General features: G+C 66.1%; 1 protein-coding gene across 3 annotated transcripts in view; it reads right to left on the bottom strand.

Annotated features, from left to right (window-relative positions):
* GRIFIN (galectin-related inter-fiber protein) overlaps positions 1-13,812 on the bottom strand; it is a 25,042-nt gene extending 11,230 nt beyond the window's left edge. For 2 of the 3 annotated variants that reach the window (XM_039879017.1, XM_039879031.1), the window contains exon 1: positions 11,885-13,812. In XM_039879017.1, coding sequence (XP_039734951.1) covers positions 11,885-12,037 — 153 coding nt within the window. In that variant the 5' untranslated portion in view covers positions 12,038-13,812. The remainder of the gene's footprint in view (positions 1-11,884) is intronic. The other variant, XM_039879026.1, reaches the window with a different exon arrangement.
* Positions 13,813-18,796: the final 4,984 nt, after the last annotated feature.

Here is an 18,796-nt window from a genome sequence, read left to right as displayed (position 1 = left end):
CCCTCCCCGAGGGCCCCAGTCCGAGGGCAGGACCCCGGTCCCACCGCCGCGCCCTTTCCTCCGAGTCGCCCACTCTCCGGGTCTCACCGTGTCTGAGTCCCCACCCCTGACCCTCTCCCGCCCACCTCCCAGCACATCCCTCCCTCTGTGGGGCTTCACTCTGCAAAGGGGCCTCTGCCCTGCGGTCCGACACTCGGGGACTCTGTCCCCACGCCCCTGGCCTCAGGGCCTTCCTCCCCGGTGGCTGCCCTCGGGTCCAGGCAGCAACCCGCACGAGTGCCCCCAATACCTGCATGCCCCGTGTGCCTGCAGGGGCGCTGTGTGGCCAGACCGGGATCCTGGAACAGGACATGGTGACCCGGCACAGCCAGGCCCGGGGGCTGCAGCAGTGAGAAGTCCAAGGGCGGGGAAGGGAGGGGTGAGTATTTGGCTGGGCTGAGACGAGACAAATGAGGGACAGACGTCTCACCCGCCCTGGCCGCAGCTTGGTCACTGTGGTCATCTGTGCCCAAAGCCTGCCCCTCACCCACTGGTGAACTCAGAGTCCCCGCCAGCTCCCCAGATGACCTCTAGCAGTGCAGGCCAGAGAGGCTGCCGCCGGCCGCTGGCACGTGCTCTCTGGAGTGGCAGGCAGGAACGGGTGTGCCTGCTCGTGGCCCAGGGCCCCAAGGAGGGGCAGGAAGGGAGCGGGCTGTGCCGCCAGCATCCCAGAGGTCAGGCGGGAGGCACGGCAGGCAGGGCCGAGAGCGGCTGGAGAACCCTCGATTTCTCGGTTCCTGTGTCCCTGGTCCTCTAGTGCCCTCCCCCAGGCCCCTGCGCCCCGGCATCTGGGACCCGGCCAGGTCCCCACCGTTCACAGCTTGAGACGCCCTGCTCTGGGGGGCCCGCCCACCCGCATTACACACCCAGCGGGGGAAAGTCAGGCCGTGGGAGGACGCACAGCATCGTGACCCAGACACACGACAGGCTCCACGGCCTCAGCGTCCCCATCGGTCTGTGAGCCCAGCACCGCCCTCCCTCCAGGGTGGCGGGCTCTCTCATGCCCCCGCCCGCTCACCCATGCCTGGCACAGCTCTGGGCCCCACCGCGAGGCTCCACGATGATGCCCGAGAGTCCAAGGCCTCTCGTGGCCACCTCCACTCCCCATGGGAGTCACTGTCGCCTGAGACTCCTCCACAGGGCCCCTCAGGCCCAGGGCCCCAGGGGCAGCTTAAGGAGGAAAGGGAGGGCCGGGCTATCCCGTGTCCTGCCCCAGCACCTCTGCAGCTCCCAGGGGAGAGTGAGGACCTCCTGTCTTGCTGCCCTCGTCCACAGCTGCCCCTGACACCCTTACTGCACCTATGAGGCTCGTGGGGCCCCAGGGCTAGTGAATGGGGCGGGGTGAGGTCTCCCCCTCTCCAATCGGGGTGTAGGGGACTGGGGTCCAGCGAAGGAGAGAGTTTGTGGGAGGGGACGGGGGTCTGCAGGGAGGGTGGCAGGCCCCCTGCTCCGTGCCCAGGCGGCTGCTTCGTGGCCCTGTCGTGCACGCACACGCCCGACACACCTGCAGTGCCGCCAGCTGGGCCGAGCTGGACGGTGGCAGCAAACCTGGGCAGGCGGTGGACCCTTGCCCACCCCTTCCTCCGCCGGGCACCAGCCCTGCTCAGCCACCAGCCCCTCAGCTGCCCGGCGCGTGGCCAGGGATAGGCTGTGGGTCTGCCTGGACCTCAGGCCGCCTGTCTGGGCAGTGGGGCAGAGGCCCAGACCTCAAGGAGCAGCCCCCACATCCGCTGCGGGACGACTCTGGTCTGTGCTCAGATGCCTCCCACCCCTACCCCATTCTCCTTGCGGCTGGAGGTGGGGGGCACATTGAGGCCCAGGGGACCATGCCAGCGGTCCTGGGGATTCATAGAGTGCCGGCCAGGCCTCCGTCCGGCCCACTCAGGCTCCGGCCAGAGCGAGGGCCCTGTTCTGTATGTCTGTCCATTGTTCCAAGGCCACCAGGGCCTGGCCACCCAACCCCCACCACAGGGAGGAGGAGCCGGACCTGTTAACAAGCTTCTTCCCAGCCCCCACCCCGCCCTCAACTCCCCAGGCCCTTCCCAGGCGGAAAATTCAATTAGTTTCGAGCAACTGCTTTGCTGAAGAGCCAGGGAAAGGGGCGGAGAAGAAAGGGGAGCGCCTGGCGGCTGCTGTGTCCTGGGGGCTGGGGTGGGGCGCTGGGAGGCACATGGCCTGCTTCCTGGGCCCGTCTGTTCCCTGCACAAACCCGGCCCTTGCAGCCCTCAGCACCCCATTGGGGTGCCCCCCTTAGCCATCCTGAGTGAGCTCCAGGCTCTGGGTTCTCAGGATGGCGGCCTGGTGGGGGGGTGCTTAAAAGGGTGAGAGCCTCCCTCTGCAAAGTGCATCATGCACCCCCACCGGGTGAGTGCCCCGACTCCTCCTTCTCGCCCCGACCACGCACAGGACCCACAGGGGAAGGTCCCCCTGTCTGCCTGCCTGCTAGTGGAAGGCCTCCACGCCCCCACAGAGCAGGCTGGGGACAGGGTGCCCGTCTGACCCCGCCCTCGTCCTGGCACCCATCTGGCACCCCTCAGGCTCTCACTCCCCGTTCCAGGGTGTCCCTGGAGAATAGAGAGCGCCCAGCTGAGCCAGGTGCACAGTGGGTGTTCAGGCCCCAGAGTCGCGGGAGGGCACAGACCCACAGGGGGAGGGGTTAGGGCCACCTCTCCGTCCCGGTCCGGGTCCCAGACACTGCGGGGAGCAGCAGCTGCCTTGGAGCCCTTGCAGCAGGCAGGTACAGGTGCGGCGTGGGGAGCGTCCTGGGGCCTGCCCTGAAGGCAGCAGGTTTGGGGAGGCCGACTGGGGAGGGGCGGCTGGGGAGGGGCCGGTGCAGAGGAATGTGGGCTGGCTCCTCCTCTTTCCCAGGAAGGACAGGGCCAGATGGCAGCTGGGGGCCCAGGGCGAGGCCCAGGGCCCCCCTCAGGAGCTGCAGGCACACAGCCTCTCAGGTTCCTGCCCCGGCCCCACCAGCTGTGTGCAGCTGGGGCCTCGCCCTGAGGAAACCCAACACCCACCGGAGGTGGCCGTGGCAGGGGTGAGGAGGGGGACCCAGGCCAGCTCCCCGACACTGCACATGGGCCTCCACCCACCCCCACTCCCCACCACCCTGCACTGACCGGGGCCTTTGTGACAGGGTGAGTGCCCCGGCCTTGGGCCTGGCAGGTGACATCATCCCGGAGAAGGCTGAGGGCACGGTGTCGAGGCTTGGGTACCCCTGGGGACAGGAGCAAGGAGCTGCCTGGGCTCTGCCACCACTTGAGCCTCAGCGCCCCCAGAACGCACCTCCAGCTGGCCAAGTTCTGGCAGCTCAAGTCTCACCAGGGGGGCCGGGCTCTGCCGTCAGGCCGGAGGATCCAGAGCCCGCCTTCTCCCTTCTCCCCACCCTGAGGCTTTTCGCACCCCCAATGCCCAAGTCCAGCGCCCCACTTTGCAGATGGGGAGACTGAGGCCTTGCCAAGGGTGCCAGCTGCCCCAGCTGCCCCTGCCCAGCTCTCAAGGCCGGAGGGGAGGAGGCTGTGCGGTGCGGGAGCTGCCAGATGGCTATAATCCTGTGTCAACAGGGGCTTAGACACCTGCCTGGCCCCGCTGCCCGCCTCGGGCCTGCCCCAGCCTTTCCACACACCGGCTCACAGGGCTTTTCCCCCTGGGCCAGAGTCAGGCCTGCTCTGGGCCAGAGCACTGTCTCCCCTCCCCATCCCGCCCCTAGCCAGACGTCCCCCATCCAGGCCCAGGCCACTTCACGGGCAGTCCCAAAGGCCAGGCCTGTGCCGCCCCCGCCGCCCCGTAAGGCTCGCAGAGGGCTGTCCTGGGGGCGAGCTGGGGGCCACGACAGGGCACTTGGGTGTATTTCTTGGACACGCTTGGGGCTAGAGAGACCCTGGTGTTCGCAGTAGCCAGTGTGGGGCGGGCGGGCGAGGCTGGGGAGCTGGCGGCCAGAGCCCGCAAAAGGGACTCCCCTGGAAGAGCACCAGGGTGACAGGCAGGTGCCACGACCCCAGTGGCCTAGGCCAGGCCCAAGAAGGTCTCCCAGGGAAGAGACAGAGCTGATGTCTGAGCCGGAGGCAGAGCTGTGACGAGGGGTCAGCCTAGCGGCAGGGTCGGCAGCCTTGGGGTGGGGGGTGCGGCCATGGCACACCCACTACCTCCTCCCCAACCCCGTGCTCTGTCCAGGCTCCGCTCGTCAGTCTGGGACTGACCGCTCAGGTCCCCCGCCCCATGCTGCAGCCCTCAGGCCGGGCTCAGGCCAGCATGGCGAATTGGCGAGGCGACCTCCAGCCACGGTGCTGCACCAGCAGGTCTCACCCGTCAGGCCTCGACAGACCCTCGTCCAGTGGGCCGCCTGGCTGGGTGACCTCCAGGCCCTCTCCAGCCTCGGCGCCCCCTCCAGGACCAGGCACACAGGCCTCAAGGACGAAGGTGCCGGGAGACTCCTGGCCCTCCCTCTGCGGGCCCAGGCCCGACCGTGGAGATGCAGGGGAGCTGGGAGCTCACACGTCCTAGCCCAGCGCCTGCCCCCTGCCCATCCCGCCAGCCCAACGCCACCCACCCCAGCCCCGCCTCCTTCTGGGTCCCTCAGGCCTCCTCAGGGCTGAGGGACGGCAGGGCCGGGCTGGGTCGCCTGCTAAGCTGGTTAACAAGCCCCCAGCCCCACTGGGGCGCCGTGCAGGGTGTTAACACAAGCTCCATTCTCCCAGGGCTCCTGGCCTCGCGTTGCCATGGCGCCCTGGGTGGCCTTTTGGGCCACTGGCTAATCCTTCCTCTGGGCCTTTCATCTTGGCCGTATCGCCGCCGGGCTGGTCGCTGGTGACGGACTGTGCCCAACAAGCCTGGGTCCTCTGCCGAGGTCAGAGGAGGCCTTAAATCCAGCCCCCGAGGCCCCCAGGCCCCTGCCCTCTGTCCCTGCCATTGTCCCCAAGTCTCCAGCCTTCCCCTCTGGGAACTCCGGTGGCGGGAAGGGGGGATTTGCCAAGTGGTCAGCTTCCGTCCAGTGGGGTGGAGAGTCCCCCGGCCTGTCCCCAGCCTGTGGTCCACACGTCCACTGTCCCGTCCCGTGTCCTCATCTCCATCGTACTCTGTTGCAGCCGGCCCACCGCTGTCCTGGAACGTGCCGGGCCTGTCCCACATGGCTCCTGGTGCGTCCCTAGAAGATCCCCTTCTCCACGAGGCCGTGAGCCCTGCCCCTCGACCTGTCCCTGGCTCCGTTCCCACAGCCACCTCCGCCGGGGCGGAGACCCAGCACCATGGACATGGCAGGCGCTGGGAGCTCTGCACGAAAGACCGGGCGCTCTCAGCCCAGAGCCCCGAGGACACGCAGCAGTCGTCTGGCGAGGGGGGCGACAGCCCAGCCTCACTGCTTCTCACTGAGAAACCTCACACGGCCATGACAGCTTTCTGAGCCTCAGGATGCCCAGCGAGATGGACACAGATAGACGCAACCGCCTCTCCCGCCCCCGGCCCGGCCGGCCCTCCCCCCACTCCCCACCCAGGGGCCAAGGCTCTCAGCGGCCATGCGGGCTGACAAGGGGGCTCAGACTCCTGCCCGGGGCCAGCCTGGCCAGGGGCAGCCCCGAAGGTGGGAGCAACATGGAGGGGGCCCGCGCTATGCTGAGGGGCGGGGGGCGGCAGGGCCAAGATGGGGGTGGTGGTGCCGGGCCCCCAGGAAGGTGGGCGCCCGTGAGGGAATCGGCTGGTCTGGGGTGCAATGAGGGAGGCCAGCCGAGGAGGCAGCGCGGGGGCCGTGAAGTCCTCCAGGCAGGGCCGGGAGAAGCCTGCCAGGCTCAGTTTCCTCATCTGTCACGGGGCCCTGCCTCACAGGGCAGCAAGCACGCCCCCATGGCCCTCGGTGTGGGGCGGGGTGGCCAGGGGCCCTGAGAAAAGGCAGAGAAGGGGAGGGGGAGGGCAGTGCGTGGGCGAGAGCGAGATTCCGGAACTCTCCGGGGAGGCCGAGGAAGAGCCAACCTCGCAGCTGCCATTGGCCGTGCTGTGGGGGCTGTGTCTGCCCCCACCCCGTGCTTCCTGCCCCCGCCCCGGAGGCCCTTGGCTGACACGTCGGCACCTCTTGCCGTGGGGGAGCCGTCGCAGCCCAGAGAGGGCCAGACACTCGCCCGAGGCCACGCAGCACGCCGGCGCCGGGCTGCAGAGTGAACGGGCGAGCGGGCAAACCAGGGACGGTCCAGGCGGAGCCCTGCGTGAGTGGCCTGTGCCGCCGGCATGGGCAGGCCTTCCTGCCGCCCCGGCAGCTGCTCTTGGGGCAAACACAGGCTTCAGTGCCCCCCAAGTCCGGCTTTGGAGTGGAGGTGACAAAGCCCTTGCCTGCAGCACCCCTCCCTCTGTGTGGACGCCAGGAGATGGCGGAGGCCCCATGGGGGCTGCATGGTCTGCCGTTGTGTGGGCACCCGTGGCCTGGAGCGGTACCGGTCGGCAAGCTGGAACAGGCCACCCCACGGGGGAGCGGGCCCAGCTTCCCACCTGCAGGTCCCCAAGGCCCCCACCCACCGGCTCTGCCTCCCTCATCACCCGGCTCCCCAGCCTGAGCCCACCAGCCCAGCTCACCCAGCCAAAACCAGGCGCCTTTGTCCAGAGGCTTCATCCTCCCTGGCCCAGTGTCCTGACTTGCAGAAGACAATCCCATTAGCATGTGGCTGTGGCTGCAGACTGGCAGCAGCCCCGCGAGGGCCTTAAGACAGAGGCAGGGAGCCACAATCTGGGCCGAGAGGCGGGCTCCAACTCCAGCTCGTAGTTTAAAAACATGCCCTGAGCAGAGACCGCCTGGGGCCCGCGACTCGGCAGAGAACAGGACGAGCTGCGGGCTCTGAAGCTCACGGTGCCGGGGGGAGCAGAAAATGTCCCGATGAGAACCGAGAGCGGCACCGGCCTCGGCCGCACCCTCGCCGCGGGCCAGGCCTGCGTGCGCCAGCGCCCAGGAGCCGCACGGCGACCTTCGCAGCCGGCCTGCTGATCCCTCCCTTCCTACAGCTGAAGAAACCGAGGCACAGACAGGTTGTGACTCACCTGAGTCCCCCAGCTAAGGATTAGGACAGCCAGGATCTCCACCCCAGGAGTGTGGCTCCCAGCGGCAGAGAAACGAGCTGCACAACCTCGCGCGAAGCCTCCGGCCTCTCCCGGCCTCGGTTTCCCCAAACTCCCGGGCCTGGATGAGGTCCCACGGGGGAAGCCGAGGGCAGGTCTGGCGCAGTGAGAAGTAGGAAGTGGCAGGTGGGGTGGGTGACCCAGGCGCACGCTCGGGTGGCTCACAGGCTGTGGGGCCCCTGTCGCACTGACCCCCTTCAGGCACTGAAAAATGGGGTCCCGATCCTGACCCACCCAAGAACCTGGGGTGGCTGAGGAGCGAAGGCCCCTTATTGGGGCAGTTTTCCAAGCACTCGGTGGACCCCAGACAGGCCCCAGCGGGGCAGGCTGGTACTGAGGCCTGCACTAGCCCCGGGTTAGGGGGTCATGGGAAGGGACCTCTGGGGAGGTCCCCGTGGACACACCTGGGCTGCCCAGTCTCCCAGGGGGGATGTGGAAGGTGGCATCAGAGCTGGCCTAGCCTGTGGAAGCCAGACGGCCACCTCGCCAGCCTCGCCATCAGCCCCTGGGGAGTGCCGCTCCCTCCGGCTCCATGGCGGTGAGGACGGACGAGGCAGAGGAACCGGCTGTGCGGGACACCTGAACCCACTGACCAGGCCTCCCAGGAGGCGGCCGCCTGGGGCTGGGAGGCAGAGGCATGGCTGGTTCCCACCGTCTGCCCCCAGAGGGAGCAGGTCAGCAGGTGGCGGACCAGCTGGGGCCTCGCTTGCCCTGACCCTCTTCTGCTGGGCAGGGGAGACCGGGCCAGGCACCTCCAGGCCTCAGTTTCTGCACCCGTGACCAGGGACACTGTCTCTCTCTTCCCCAGCCCACTGGGAGAAAGACGGATGTGCAGGACCGTCACCCCACTTCCCACATGGGGGGCCGGGACTCCGAGCAGGCTCTCGGGGGCACAGCAGAGCTCCCAGGTCTGCAGCTGCAGGGCAGGTGCTCGGGGCCGGGGAAGCCAGCCCCTGGCACAGGAGCCCGCAGACCCCGCCGCAGCGCTGGCCCCCCACCTTGGCAGCGAGCTTGGAGTCAGGCTTGCACGGATCGTGAGGCTGCTGGAGCTCGGCTGAGCCGCGTCTTGGCAGAAGCAACGGCGGGGCGGAAGGCGCCATCCGACGGTGGGGCAATCGCGCGGGCCCAGTGCCGCGTCTTGCTGGCCCCGGGCCTGGTGGCCACCTGCCCGGTGCTCGTGCCCAGACCTGAGGGCTGAGAGAGGGATGTCCTGCTGGCGAGGGGCCCGGCAAGGCGCTGCGTGTTACAGACCTATCTGCGTGCGCCCCCCGGCCGTGCACCCCTTGGCCATGTGCCCCCCCGGCCCTGTGTGGGGCAGGTGCTTGGCGCCGGGTGCCTGTCTGTCCATTCGTCCCACGTGGGCGTGGCAACCACAGGCTGCGCTCTTGGTGGGCAGGCTTGGCGCTGCCCGCTCTCTGTTACCACCCCACGTCTGCCATCCCGACGTGCACGTGTCTGGGGTCCCATGTGGCCCCGAGTCTGCCGTGGTGAAAGCAGGGATGCTGGCTTGGTAGTGAGGGGAGACGTGACCTCCCCGATCCCTGGCATTTGGGGGTACACCAGGTTGGATGGTGGCCACAGAAGATAGGTCAAGTCCTAGCCCCCAGAACGTGGAAAGGGGGCCTTATTTAGAGAAAAGGCCTTTGCAGATGTAATTGACTGGAGGGTCTTGAGATGGGATTATCCTGGATTTAGCATGGGCTCTGAATCCAGTGACCAGTGTCGTCTGAGAACGGGAGAGGACACGTAAACGCAGAGGGAGGACAGCCAGGTGACGATGAAGGCCAAGATCGAGACGCGTCCACGAGCCCAGGGACAGCAAGGATGGCCGGCGGCCACTGGAAGCTGGGGGAGAAGCCGAAAGCAGGACCTCCCTCGGAGCCTCAGAGGGCAGCCGACCCCACAGACCCCTCGATCGCAGACTCCAGGCGACAGATATCTGCTGTCTTAAGCCAAGGTCAGGGTCGTTTGCTGCAGCAGCCCTAGGACACTGATGTGGGGGAAAGGGCACCGGGGAAGGCTCCTGTCCCAGAACGTGGGCGGGCGAGGGAGGGGCGAGGGCCTGGGAGAGGAGCCTGGCCGGGGGCAAGCCTCCCCCCGACACCTCCCACAGACACCCCAGACTCCTGACGGGGTCTTCGACTCCTGCTGAGTTGTCTGCAGCCTGACCAGCTCCCGCTCGCTTGCAGACGGGGGGCGCAAGGGGGCCCGGTCGACCCCAGCGCCTTGCATCTGCTTTCGCCATGCTGGATGACGTCCCCGTGTACTTTGTGACACCCTCTGGGCCTTGGCCCAGGTGTCACTTCATCCATTTCCTCGCAAAGTGGTTCCCTCCTGGGCTCAGCCTGGCCCCGTCTCTTCTCATGCTGCCCCTCGTGGAGCTCGATCTGTTTGCTGACACCGTCTCCTGGCCCCCGGGGTGAGTGTGAGCTTCAGTGGGCAGGGCTGGGTCTGTCTCATGTTCTATCCCCAGGGTCCAGCAGGGAACCTAGGATCTCCATGATGCTTCCAGCTACAGGAAGGAGAGGCTTTGGTGGCTGCTCAGGACTGGCCCATGTGATCCCCGGTGCTCTGCCCAATACCCACCTGTTGACAGCCTCGGTATGGGCTGTCCTTCACCTCTGGCCTCTCTTTCTGTGTCTGGAGGAGCCATCAGGCCTGGCCCTGGGAGGACGCACCCAGTCCAAAGTCAAGCTCAGGGGGACAGAGCAACTGAACAGCCAGAGGCACATTCTGGAGTCATAGTCCAGGGAGGGCTGGGGCTGCCACACCGTGAGTGCCCTGATGGGGAGCCAGGCCTCCTGGGTCCAGCTGCACCCTTTGGGCTGGCTGTGTGTCCCTGAGCAAGCCCTGCCCATCTCAGAGTCTACTGCGGACACGAGGCAGCAGGCATTCAGCCAGGCAGGTGCAGGGGACAGAGCCGCATCCGTGCCTGCTCTGGCCATGAGCAGGAGGAGGGAGACTCTCCACTCAACTCACTTTGGGAAGGGAAGCAGCTGGGGCCGTAGGGGAGGTCAGCAGCGGAGGCTCAGGATGAACTTGGGGAAAGCTGACTCGGCCTCCAGAAGCCCCCCTGCTCTGGGCAGTGCCTTCCTGATGGGGGCCAACCTTCCGTCCGATGTTGCCACCACTGGCCGGACAGGAAGCTCGAACCCTGGCACAGCCCCGCCCCGCGCTCTGGCCTGGCCTCGGCCTCCCACCTTGGCCTGGCCACCTCCCTGGGGGATGAGGCTGAGGCCAGCCCGACCCGCCTCCCCCTTCCGAATCCGCAGCTCTGCAGGACGGAGGGCGCCCCTGAGGGCTGCGTACACATGGACACACGTGTCCTCTGCACACAGCCCCACTCCCACCAGCTCGCACGTGCAGACGTGCGGCTGCCGTGCCCTTACTCATCCAGTGCCCACGCGGGCTCATCCACACGTGCGAAGTCACATACACGTCTACACACACGTGTGTCCGGGCCTCTCTCTGCCACGCTGGGCACGGCGGCCTCACGGAGTAGTTCCTTGGAACCCCAGCTGGGGAGGGTGATAGAGACAAACGCGGGCATTTTCAGGCCCAGGGAAGCTGAGACATCTCGTCCCCTCTCCTCCAACAGCCCGACTCATTCCCCCACGGGGCCTTGCCGCGAGGACCTGAAATCAGCCCGCTCCCTTGTCATCGCCAGCAGGGACCGGCGTGCGGCTTGTCAGCCGAGGGCACGCCTTGCCACCCGAGCAGGGGGTTGGGGGAGGACACTGCAGAGAGGGGCAGGAGAGGCCGAAGGAAGTCTCGAAGAGGGGGGGCAGCCGGGGGGCAGTGTCAGGGCTGCCACGCACATGTGTGCAGCGACCAGGGATAAACTCCTGAAATCCAGCCACACTCCGCTCACCACGCTGTGAAGGACGAGTGACTCTCCCTGAGCCGTGGCACTGGGTGGCTGGCAAGGTGCCCACAGGGGTCTGAGGACCTGGAGCCTACACGTCCTGCTGGCACGCGGGCTCCAAGTTTCCCCAAGCGCCAAGCCCCCGCATCGGCCGGTGTGCATGCATGTGTGTACGCGTGTGAGTGTGCGCGAGTGTGCACGTGTGCGAGCATGTGAGCGTGTGCATGTGCGCATGTGTGCACATGTGAGTGTGCATGTGCGTGCGAGTGCGTGCGTGTGTGTGTGCGTGTGTGCGTGTGTGTACATGCGCCTCGCGTGCTCCCACCTCGGCTCCGGCCCGGCGGGGCCCCTGTGGGCAGCGAGGCGCATCCCTGTCTGGCCAGGATGCCTCCGTTCCCACGCCCATCACAATGGCCACACCGCAGGGGCTTCCCCGGGGACGGAACCCAACCGTGGGCTATTGAGGACCTGAAAGCCATGGCCCCCGCCCCAGCCAGCAGAGGGCCCCGCCTGGGATACCCGATCCACCTCCACCCGCGCCTCAAGGGGGACTATGTCCACCCAGGTCCCCCCCCCACCGGCGTAGAGGACAAGGGAAACTGGGCCACTGGGGTAGAGTGACAGGAATAGCAGGTGGGGACAGGGCAGCCCCTGAGGATGCTCCAGGCCTGAAGATCTGCCAGGGTCCAGCCCTGTGGGGACAGGGCCTGGCCTCGGAGCCCCAAGGGGGCCTCGAGTGTGGGCAGCTGCTGCCTTGAGAGACATACGGCCTGCCTAAGATCCTCTGGTGGAGCTGGGGGCAGAGCCAAGACTGGGGACCGTCTCTCCCCACACCCAGAGAGGTGCCCATAGGCCATGCTGCAGGCGGGGGTATGGGGTCCGGCCTACCTGATCCCTCCCCTCCTGGAGCAGCCACCGGCCACCATTGGCCTGGGAATGTCCAGTCCCTGCTTGGTGTGCTGGCTGGGGTGGCCAGGGAGAGCCAGGCCTGGCCAGGAGCTCCTTCTGGAGCAGTGACGCCGACCTGTGTCCCGAGGCCATCTACCATCACCTCCTTGCCTCTGCCTCTGGCAGACCTGTGGGAGGCGGTGGCCGGAGCCAGGGTCCCACAGGGCTGCAGGATTTCCTGGGGTGCGAGAGACAAGTGGGAGGGGCTTGCCCTCGTTGGCCTCCATCCTCCCCCCTGTGAAAGGGGACTTAACATTGTAAGGGCCCTTCTAGCTCTTGGCAAACTCGTGTCCAGCAAACTCAGCTCCATTTGGCTGCCGCCATTGTCCAGCACTTTCTGGACACCCCCCACCCTCACCCCCAAGCAGACACCAGGGAAGCTGGCTCGGAGAGGTGCGGGGACTCCCGGGGGTGGAAGGCCTCCTCAGCCCTGCCCCGGAACCTCGGTCCTGGCCAGTCAGCTGCTCGGGAGGAGAAAGGCCTCTAGGCTCTGCCGGTGACATCCGTGTGCCCACCCGGCCAGGTCCTGCGGCTTCCTCTGGCAGCGGGAGACCTGACGTCAGCGGATAGCTCGGCAAACCTTCACGGTCTCCCCAGCGCCGAGCCCTGAGCCAGGTCCTCCCCGACCCGAGTGTGCTGGGGAGGGGTGCCCGGCAGGCGTCTGGGGCTTCTCTGCTCGTCAGAGGGTGTTTCAGAACCGGGGAAGGGGGCGGGGGCTGGGCCCACCACCCTCATCCTGCCACGGTGGGACCCGGCCAGCTCACTTCTGTCTCTGATCCTCAGCTTCCTCATTTGCAAAGTGAGACCAGGAGACACACCCTGCTAAGCCTGTGACCTCGAGCCCTGAGCCCCCAATTCCCTCCACTTTCCTGTCCTCCCCGCCACCCTCCGCCCCCACCCCCGCTCCAATCCTCCTGCAGCTGGCAGAGCTGGCCACGGGGCCCTTTCTGCGGGCCCTGGTCGGCATCAAGTGGCACAGCCTAGGGGCTGTGGTGGGGTGGGAGTATTCTACTTGAGGGCTGGGTCTCTGGGGAGGCCCCCAGCATGGGGACAGGAGTGGGGGCTGGAGACTCAACCTGGCAGGCGCAGTGGCAATTCCGGCTGCTGCTTCTGTCAACATGAGCCTTCCTGTTTTGGAGATTAAACCTTGGCTGAGCAAACAGCGTTCAAGGGGGCCCCTCCCCGCCTCCTCCCCATCCAACCCTCCTGAGGCTGGAACCACCTGGAGGCTGTGGGGTGGCAGGGCCCAGAGGGGGACCAGCTCCGCCATCCCTGCACTCGCCAAGCCCTGGACCACAGTCCAGGCAGCCTGGCCCTGCCCCAGCCCCCACTGACCCGGCCAAGGCCACCCCCGGAAGCCCCTGTGCAATCCTTCCGCTCCCTGCAAGCGAACTGTCCCAGCGGCCCTGCCTGCTACATCCTCTAACCTCATGTCACCTCCCGCAGGAAGGCGGGGCAGCTGCTCCTGGGGCCTCCCTGGCAGCACACGCCTACCTGCTACGGACCCCAGGCATGGCAGGAGAGCCGCCTCCGAGTGCCCCCCTCAGCCCCCTGACATCGTGGTTTGGGAAAGTCTTGGTTTGGGGCCCGTCTTGTACATAGTAGGACATTTAGCAAAATCTCTCTACCAGCCAAATGAGCTGACCCCCAGGCGTGACGGCCAAAAGTGTCTCTGAGCATTGCCAAACAACCCCTGGGCCCCTAACAGAGCGGGGTTTGGACCCCCGGGCTAGTCCCTGAGATGCATGTATACAACAAAACCACAACTGCAAAGATGGGCAGAGCTTCTGGGGCCTGGTCCTCCTCTGCTTGCTGGCCTCCGCCCAGCCTCTGTCCAGTGCCCCTGCCTCCCCACCCCTCCCCACCAGGGCCCGCCCACCCCTGAGCAACCTGGCCCTGCCCTCCTCCGAAAACCCTCCCCAGACTAAGCCCTACTGTTGGCCTCCCAAGGGAGGGAAGGGGGGTGCAGAGGCTGCCTCGGCCTCAGCCCCGTCCCTGCTTCCTCCTCCCTGGCTGCAGGACACAGGACACAGGCGGGGAGGGACAGACAGACACGCGAGAAGCTCAGGGTTGGCTCTTTTTGCCTGGCTGGACCACAGAGCGGCCAGAACCACATCCCTCCTGCTCACCAACCTCCTGTGGCTCCCCATGGCCCCCTAAGCCTGACCCTGAGCCCGAACCCCGGGCTCCTGGTCACCTGTGCAGCCTCATCTCCCACCGCTCCTCTCCCCACAGCCGTGACCTCTCCAGACACCCCCAGGGCCCACCCCTCCGCCCCCCACGCCCTGCCCCGACCTGCCCACGCACGCCTCTGAGCTCTCCCTGGAAGCCTCCCCTGAAGCCCCCTATTCCCCACCCTGGCATACACTGGATTCTGTCACCAGACTCCAGGCACACTTGGCCGTGACCCATCACCCAGCCCCTACCACCCTCTGTCTGTCTGGGGGACACTTGGCTGCCTGACGAACTTTCCCCTCTAGACAAAGAGCTCCTTGGGGCCGGGCTGATCTGAGTCACCCCCTGAACGCCCTGTGGCCGGGCAGAGCCGGGCTTCAGGGAAGCGCACAGAGATGTGGATGGGCGGGCAGGGTCCTGGGCAGAAGGCAGACAGGCATGCAGGTGGGTGGACAGGCCCCATGGCGGTGGCTCCTCTCTTCGTGGGTGTGATTGCCACTCCTAGGCACACAGCCTCCACACCTCAGGACGGCCCGAGGTCAGAGCGGTGCAGAGATGGGCCCAGGTCACGTAGTTAGTGGGGTCCCCTCTGAGCCAAGATTCTGACCCCTGCTACCTCCACCCAGTCTGGAGGCCCTCCTTCCGCTGGTCCCGGGGTCTGGTTCCATTGACATGGGCACCAGGTCATGACCGGGGCGGGGGTCGTGCCTGGGGCCTGGCAGGCACCAGCACAGCCACACCCCACCCCCTGCCTGTCCTGCCCACCCTTGGCTGCAGCACAAGCTAGCCATTCTTGACAAGACAAAGGCCTGCTGGGGTAGAGTGGCTCTGGTGTCTCCCCAGTGGGTGTCTGGCCTCCGCAGGACATCAGTAATGGGTTCTGATGGCCCAGGCTCAGCTCCTGGGGGCTGCAAATCGGATTAGCACAGTCCAGCGCCGGCCCGGACAGTCCCGCGTGGAGCAGCCAGGATGCAGCTGCCAGGCCTAGGCCTGCCACCCTCCTGGTGTGTACAAACCCTGGCCCCAAGGCCGAGAGACAGCCCCCTCAGCTTGCTGTGGGGTCAAGGGCACACCTCCTCTCCTCCAAGTCCAAGCTGCAAGACCCGCCATTTGAGCGAGAGCTTTCAAGGCCTTCTTGAGGCGGTGTTTGGAAACGCAGGGCACGCGCACAGCATGTCGTCGCTGACACCTTCCGCAGCATCGGCCCCTGGCATGCGCCACAGCCCCGCCCTCAGGCCCCACCTGGTGCCAGCTCAGAGCGCTATGGGCCGCCTTGCCAAGCTCCTTCTCCTGAGAACCACGCTGGGTGCCTAGCGGACAGCAGCAGGCAGCACTCGCTCGAGCCTCTGTATGTCCACATGTCCACATCCATCCACCCACCCATTCCATCCCAGGTACATCCATCCATCCAATCACCCTGCCACCCACACAGACCCATCCACCTACCTACCCGTCATCCATCTATTCATTCATCCATCAGTCCCATATCTATTCATCCATCACTACCCACCACCTACCTTTACCTACCATCCATCTATTCATCCATTCATTCATCCCTTACTCATCAGGTCAAGCACAACAGCACTTACTGGGCACCTACTCTGTGCCAGGCCCTGATGAAGAGCGAGACGTGGCCCCTGACCTCACGGAGGTCTGGCACTTTGGGGATGCAGGTGAAGAAACAGGCAGCCTGTGGTCAGTGCCAGGCTGGAGGCAGCGGGTGGGTACCACAGGGGTTGTGGAGAACTTCCTGAAACAGGTGCTAGGCCTCGGCTGGCCTTGAAGGGTGACCCCTGCAGCCTCACTCAGCCACCTAGGCCGAATAGGCCTGGCTACTCTGACCACATCGGGCCACAGGGTTCGGGGAAAAGGGCCAGGCCGCCAGTGCTCATTGGTGCTCCACACCTGCAGAGAACACCTGCCCCCAGCCAGCCTGGGGCGGGCAGGGCAGGGCAGACGCCAGCCACGTCCTCATTCCAGAGTCAAGTAAAATCCTGAGTCCCACAGGGAAAAGGGAACTGACCCAAGACCACACAAAGCGGGCAGGAGTGAGGGGTTCTGGGCAGAGCAGGCAGGCAAACGAGACTGGGCTGGGCTGGGGGCTCTACTCACAACTGCGGGCTGTCAGTTCTTCTCCTGGGGGGTAGCCTCCAGCTCGCTGCAGTAATGTGAGTCAGCTGCCGCCGCCAGCTGTGCTCCCCCAACCCCGCACCGGGCTCCTAAGCCAGCCCTTCCCCATCACCTCCCCCCTGACAGCAGTGCCTCTTGGTCCCAAAGCTGCTGAGCTGGAGCCCTCAGGAGGCCACCACAGCCATGCCACTCACTGTCCCTAGGAAGCCCGCAAGCACCCTGGCATCCAGGAGGCCCTGAGGCTGGCCATTCCCCTCTGATGCCCTCATAACAGCCTTGAGGGCAGGGACCCCCCATGTCCGTGAGTCAGATGGGGCCCCGCCGCCCAGCTCCACCTTGCTGCCACCACCTCGCAGTGGAGTTGGGGACAGTGCTTCCCCCGACGGGCTCTGCTGCTGGGTTGGAGAAGGCTTTTCGTGGGACACTAACCAGGACGGCCTCGGATGACTTCCTGCGAGTTAATGGGTCACTCATTATGTCTCCTGGATCTTCCTAGAAAAGAGACGACCCAGGGGAGGCCAGCTCCAAGGCGCCCAGGACCCCATGGGACTGACACCGTCTGCTGAGGCCCCAGGCTGCACTCCGGCCAGGAAAGTGAGCCTGGGCTCAGATTCGGACACACCACCTCCGAGCCTGATGGGTGGCAGAGCAGGGCCCCATGGGCCTCACTGGGCATGTGGGCCCCTTTCCTTAGACACCCCTCCACCCAACTTCAACAGGCAGGTCTTGAGCCATTCGGCCACCCGGCTGCCAGGAGCCCCATGCTGGGGCTGTGGAGGGGCCGTGCCGAGCAGAGGTCAGCGCCCCGGGAGGCACACGGTCCCATGGCCACTGCAGCTCCTTGTGACCATCTTATAAAATGGATGGTACATCATCCTCATGTGATGGGGGGGGAACCTAGGTCCAAGTTCTTAAAGCCGTGAAGTGGCCCGTCTGAGATTGGAAGGCACACGGTCTGGCTCCAGGGGCCCCCAGCCCCTGGGCCGTGTCCACGTGCCATGGCCGGACACTCCCAGCCCCCTTCCTGAGGGTCCCAAGGCCTCAAGGAGCTTTCTGGCAACCTGGTCAGCCCTCCCGCCTCCCCATTTCCTGTCCTGAGTCCAGCGCCTCCCCCCCACCCACTCCCAGGCTATCTGGCCCTGGAGGGATCCTTTGGGCTTAGGGTGAGGGGAGGGGAGGGGAGCACCTCAGGCTAGAGCTGAGCCTGGGGAGGGGGCGTGGGCGGCTAGGACGGCCACCCCTTGCTATGGTTTTCAGACCTCAAGGAGTCACCACGAAATTCCATTCTCCTGACAGCAAAGAAATTGAATCAGTCTTGCCAAAGCCCACTGCCCCCACAAGAATGCCGCGAGGCTTTGTCCCACTGTTCCCAGACAGGCAGCCGCAGCCGGTCCCCCACTGCCACCGAGCCTGGCCTCAGACAGGCACAGGAAAACCCCTGCTGGGCTCCACGCCATGCCCCTGCCCGGCTGGGCCGATCCCCCGCTGTGCCCTTGCCCCTGTCCCTACAGCGGCCCTCGGAGCCTCGCCTTGCCTCCTGCACCTCAGGCACACAGCTCCTGCTGTGTGGCGTAGCAGGAGCTGCAGAGCATGAGTCAGAGAATGCAGGGTGCTCTGGGGTGCCAGGCGGGGAATCCCACACCCTGGGCTGGGGGCTGCAGAGGGGCTAGCTCCGAGGACCCTGTCCCATGCAGGAAGGAGGTAGCATGGCTGCGATGGCTGGTCTCCTGCCTCTTGCAGATTGCTCACACCTAACTGTGGAGCCCACAGACCCCGAGCGGGGCACAGCTCATGCACAAATCTGGGGACTCAACCGTGCTTGGGCTGGAGGAGGGTGAGGAGGGGGTGCAGGGAGTGGCAAGGAATGGGGCTGGGACTAAGTCACAGGGTGGGTGGGCACCAGGCCCGGGACTGGACTCAGAGGCATGGAGAACCATGGAGGATTTTGATGTGTGTGTGTGTGTGTGTGTGTGTGTGTGTGTGTGTGTGTTGGGGGGGTTATGAAGATAGAAACTAGGTGGAGAATAAATAGACCAGGTAGATTAGGGACAGGGAAATGGGGTGGGGCTGTCAGAGAGGTCCAGGCCAGAGACGGACAGATGAAGGCAGTGGAGAAGGCTCTGTCTCAGAGTAGTCCAGCTATGGGACAGATAGGACTTGCTGGTGGGCGGGGAGCATGCAGGTACAGACTCCTCCGACCAGAGGCTGGGGCTGGCCTGGGCCTCAGCAGGCTGTTTGGGGGCAGCCCACGTAGCCATCCGTGCATTTCGCTCCTGCCCGCCCCCACCTCTCCAGCTGCCTAGAGGCTCCAAGGCTGGGCTCTGGCTGATGGGGGAGGGGTTTATGGCAGGAGGTGACACCACGGGAGACTTGTCACTTGGGCATAGCCAGCACCATCTGCTCAGGCATCTGCCCGACTGAGGTGGTGCCTGCTAATTACCTGGGGGCGGGTGCAGGAAGAGGCCTGGGAACCTCTGTCCTCCACTCCGCCCATGACAGAGGGGCTGGGGCCCCAAGAACAAATGGGCAGGAGTCCGGAAGCCCCAC

Source organism: Pteropus medius, unplaced genomic scaffold, assembly GCF_902729225.1.
Source record: "Pteropus medius unplaced genomic scaffold, Ma_sr-lr_union100, whole genome shotgun sequence".
Taxonomy (NCBI): Eukaryota; Metazoa; Chordata; class Mammalia; order Chiroptera; family Pteropodidae; genus Pteropus; species Pteropus medius.
The sequence above is the reverse complement of the archived record's forward strand: the minus strand, read 5'-3'. Positions and strand labels throughout refer to the sequence as shown.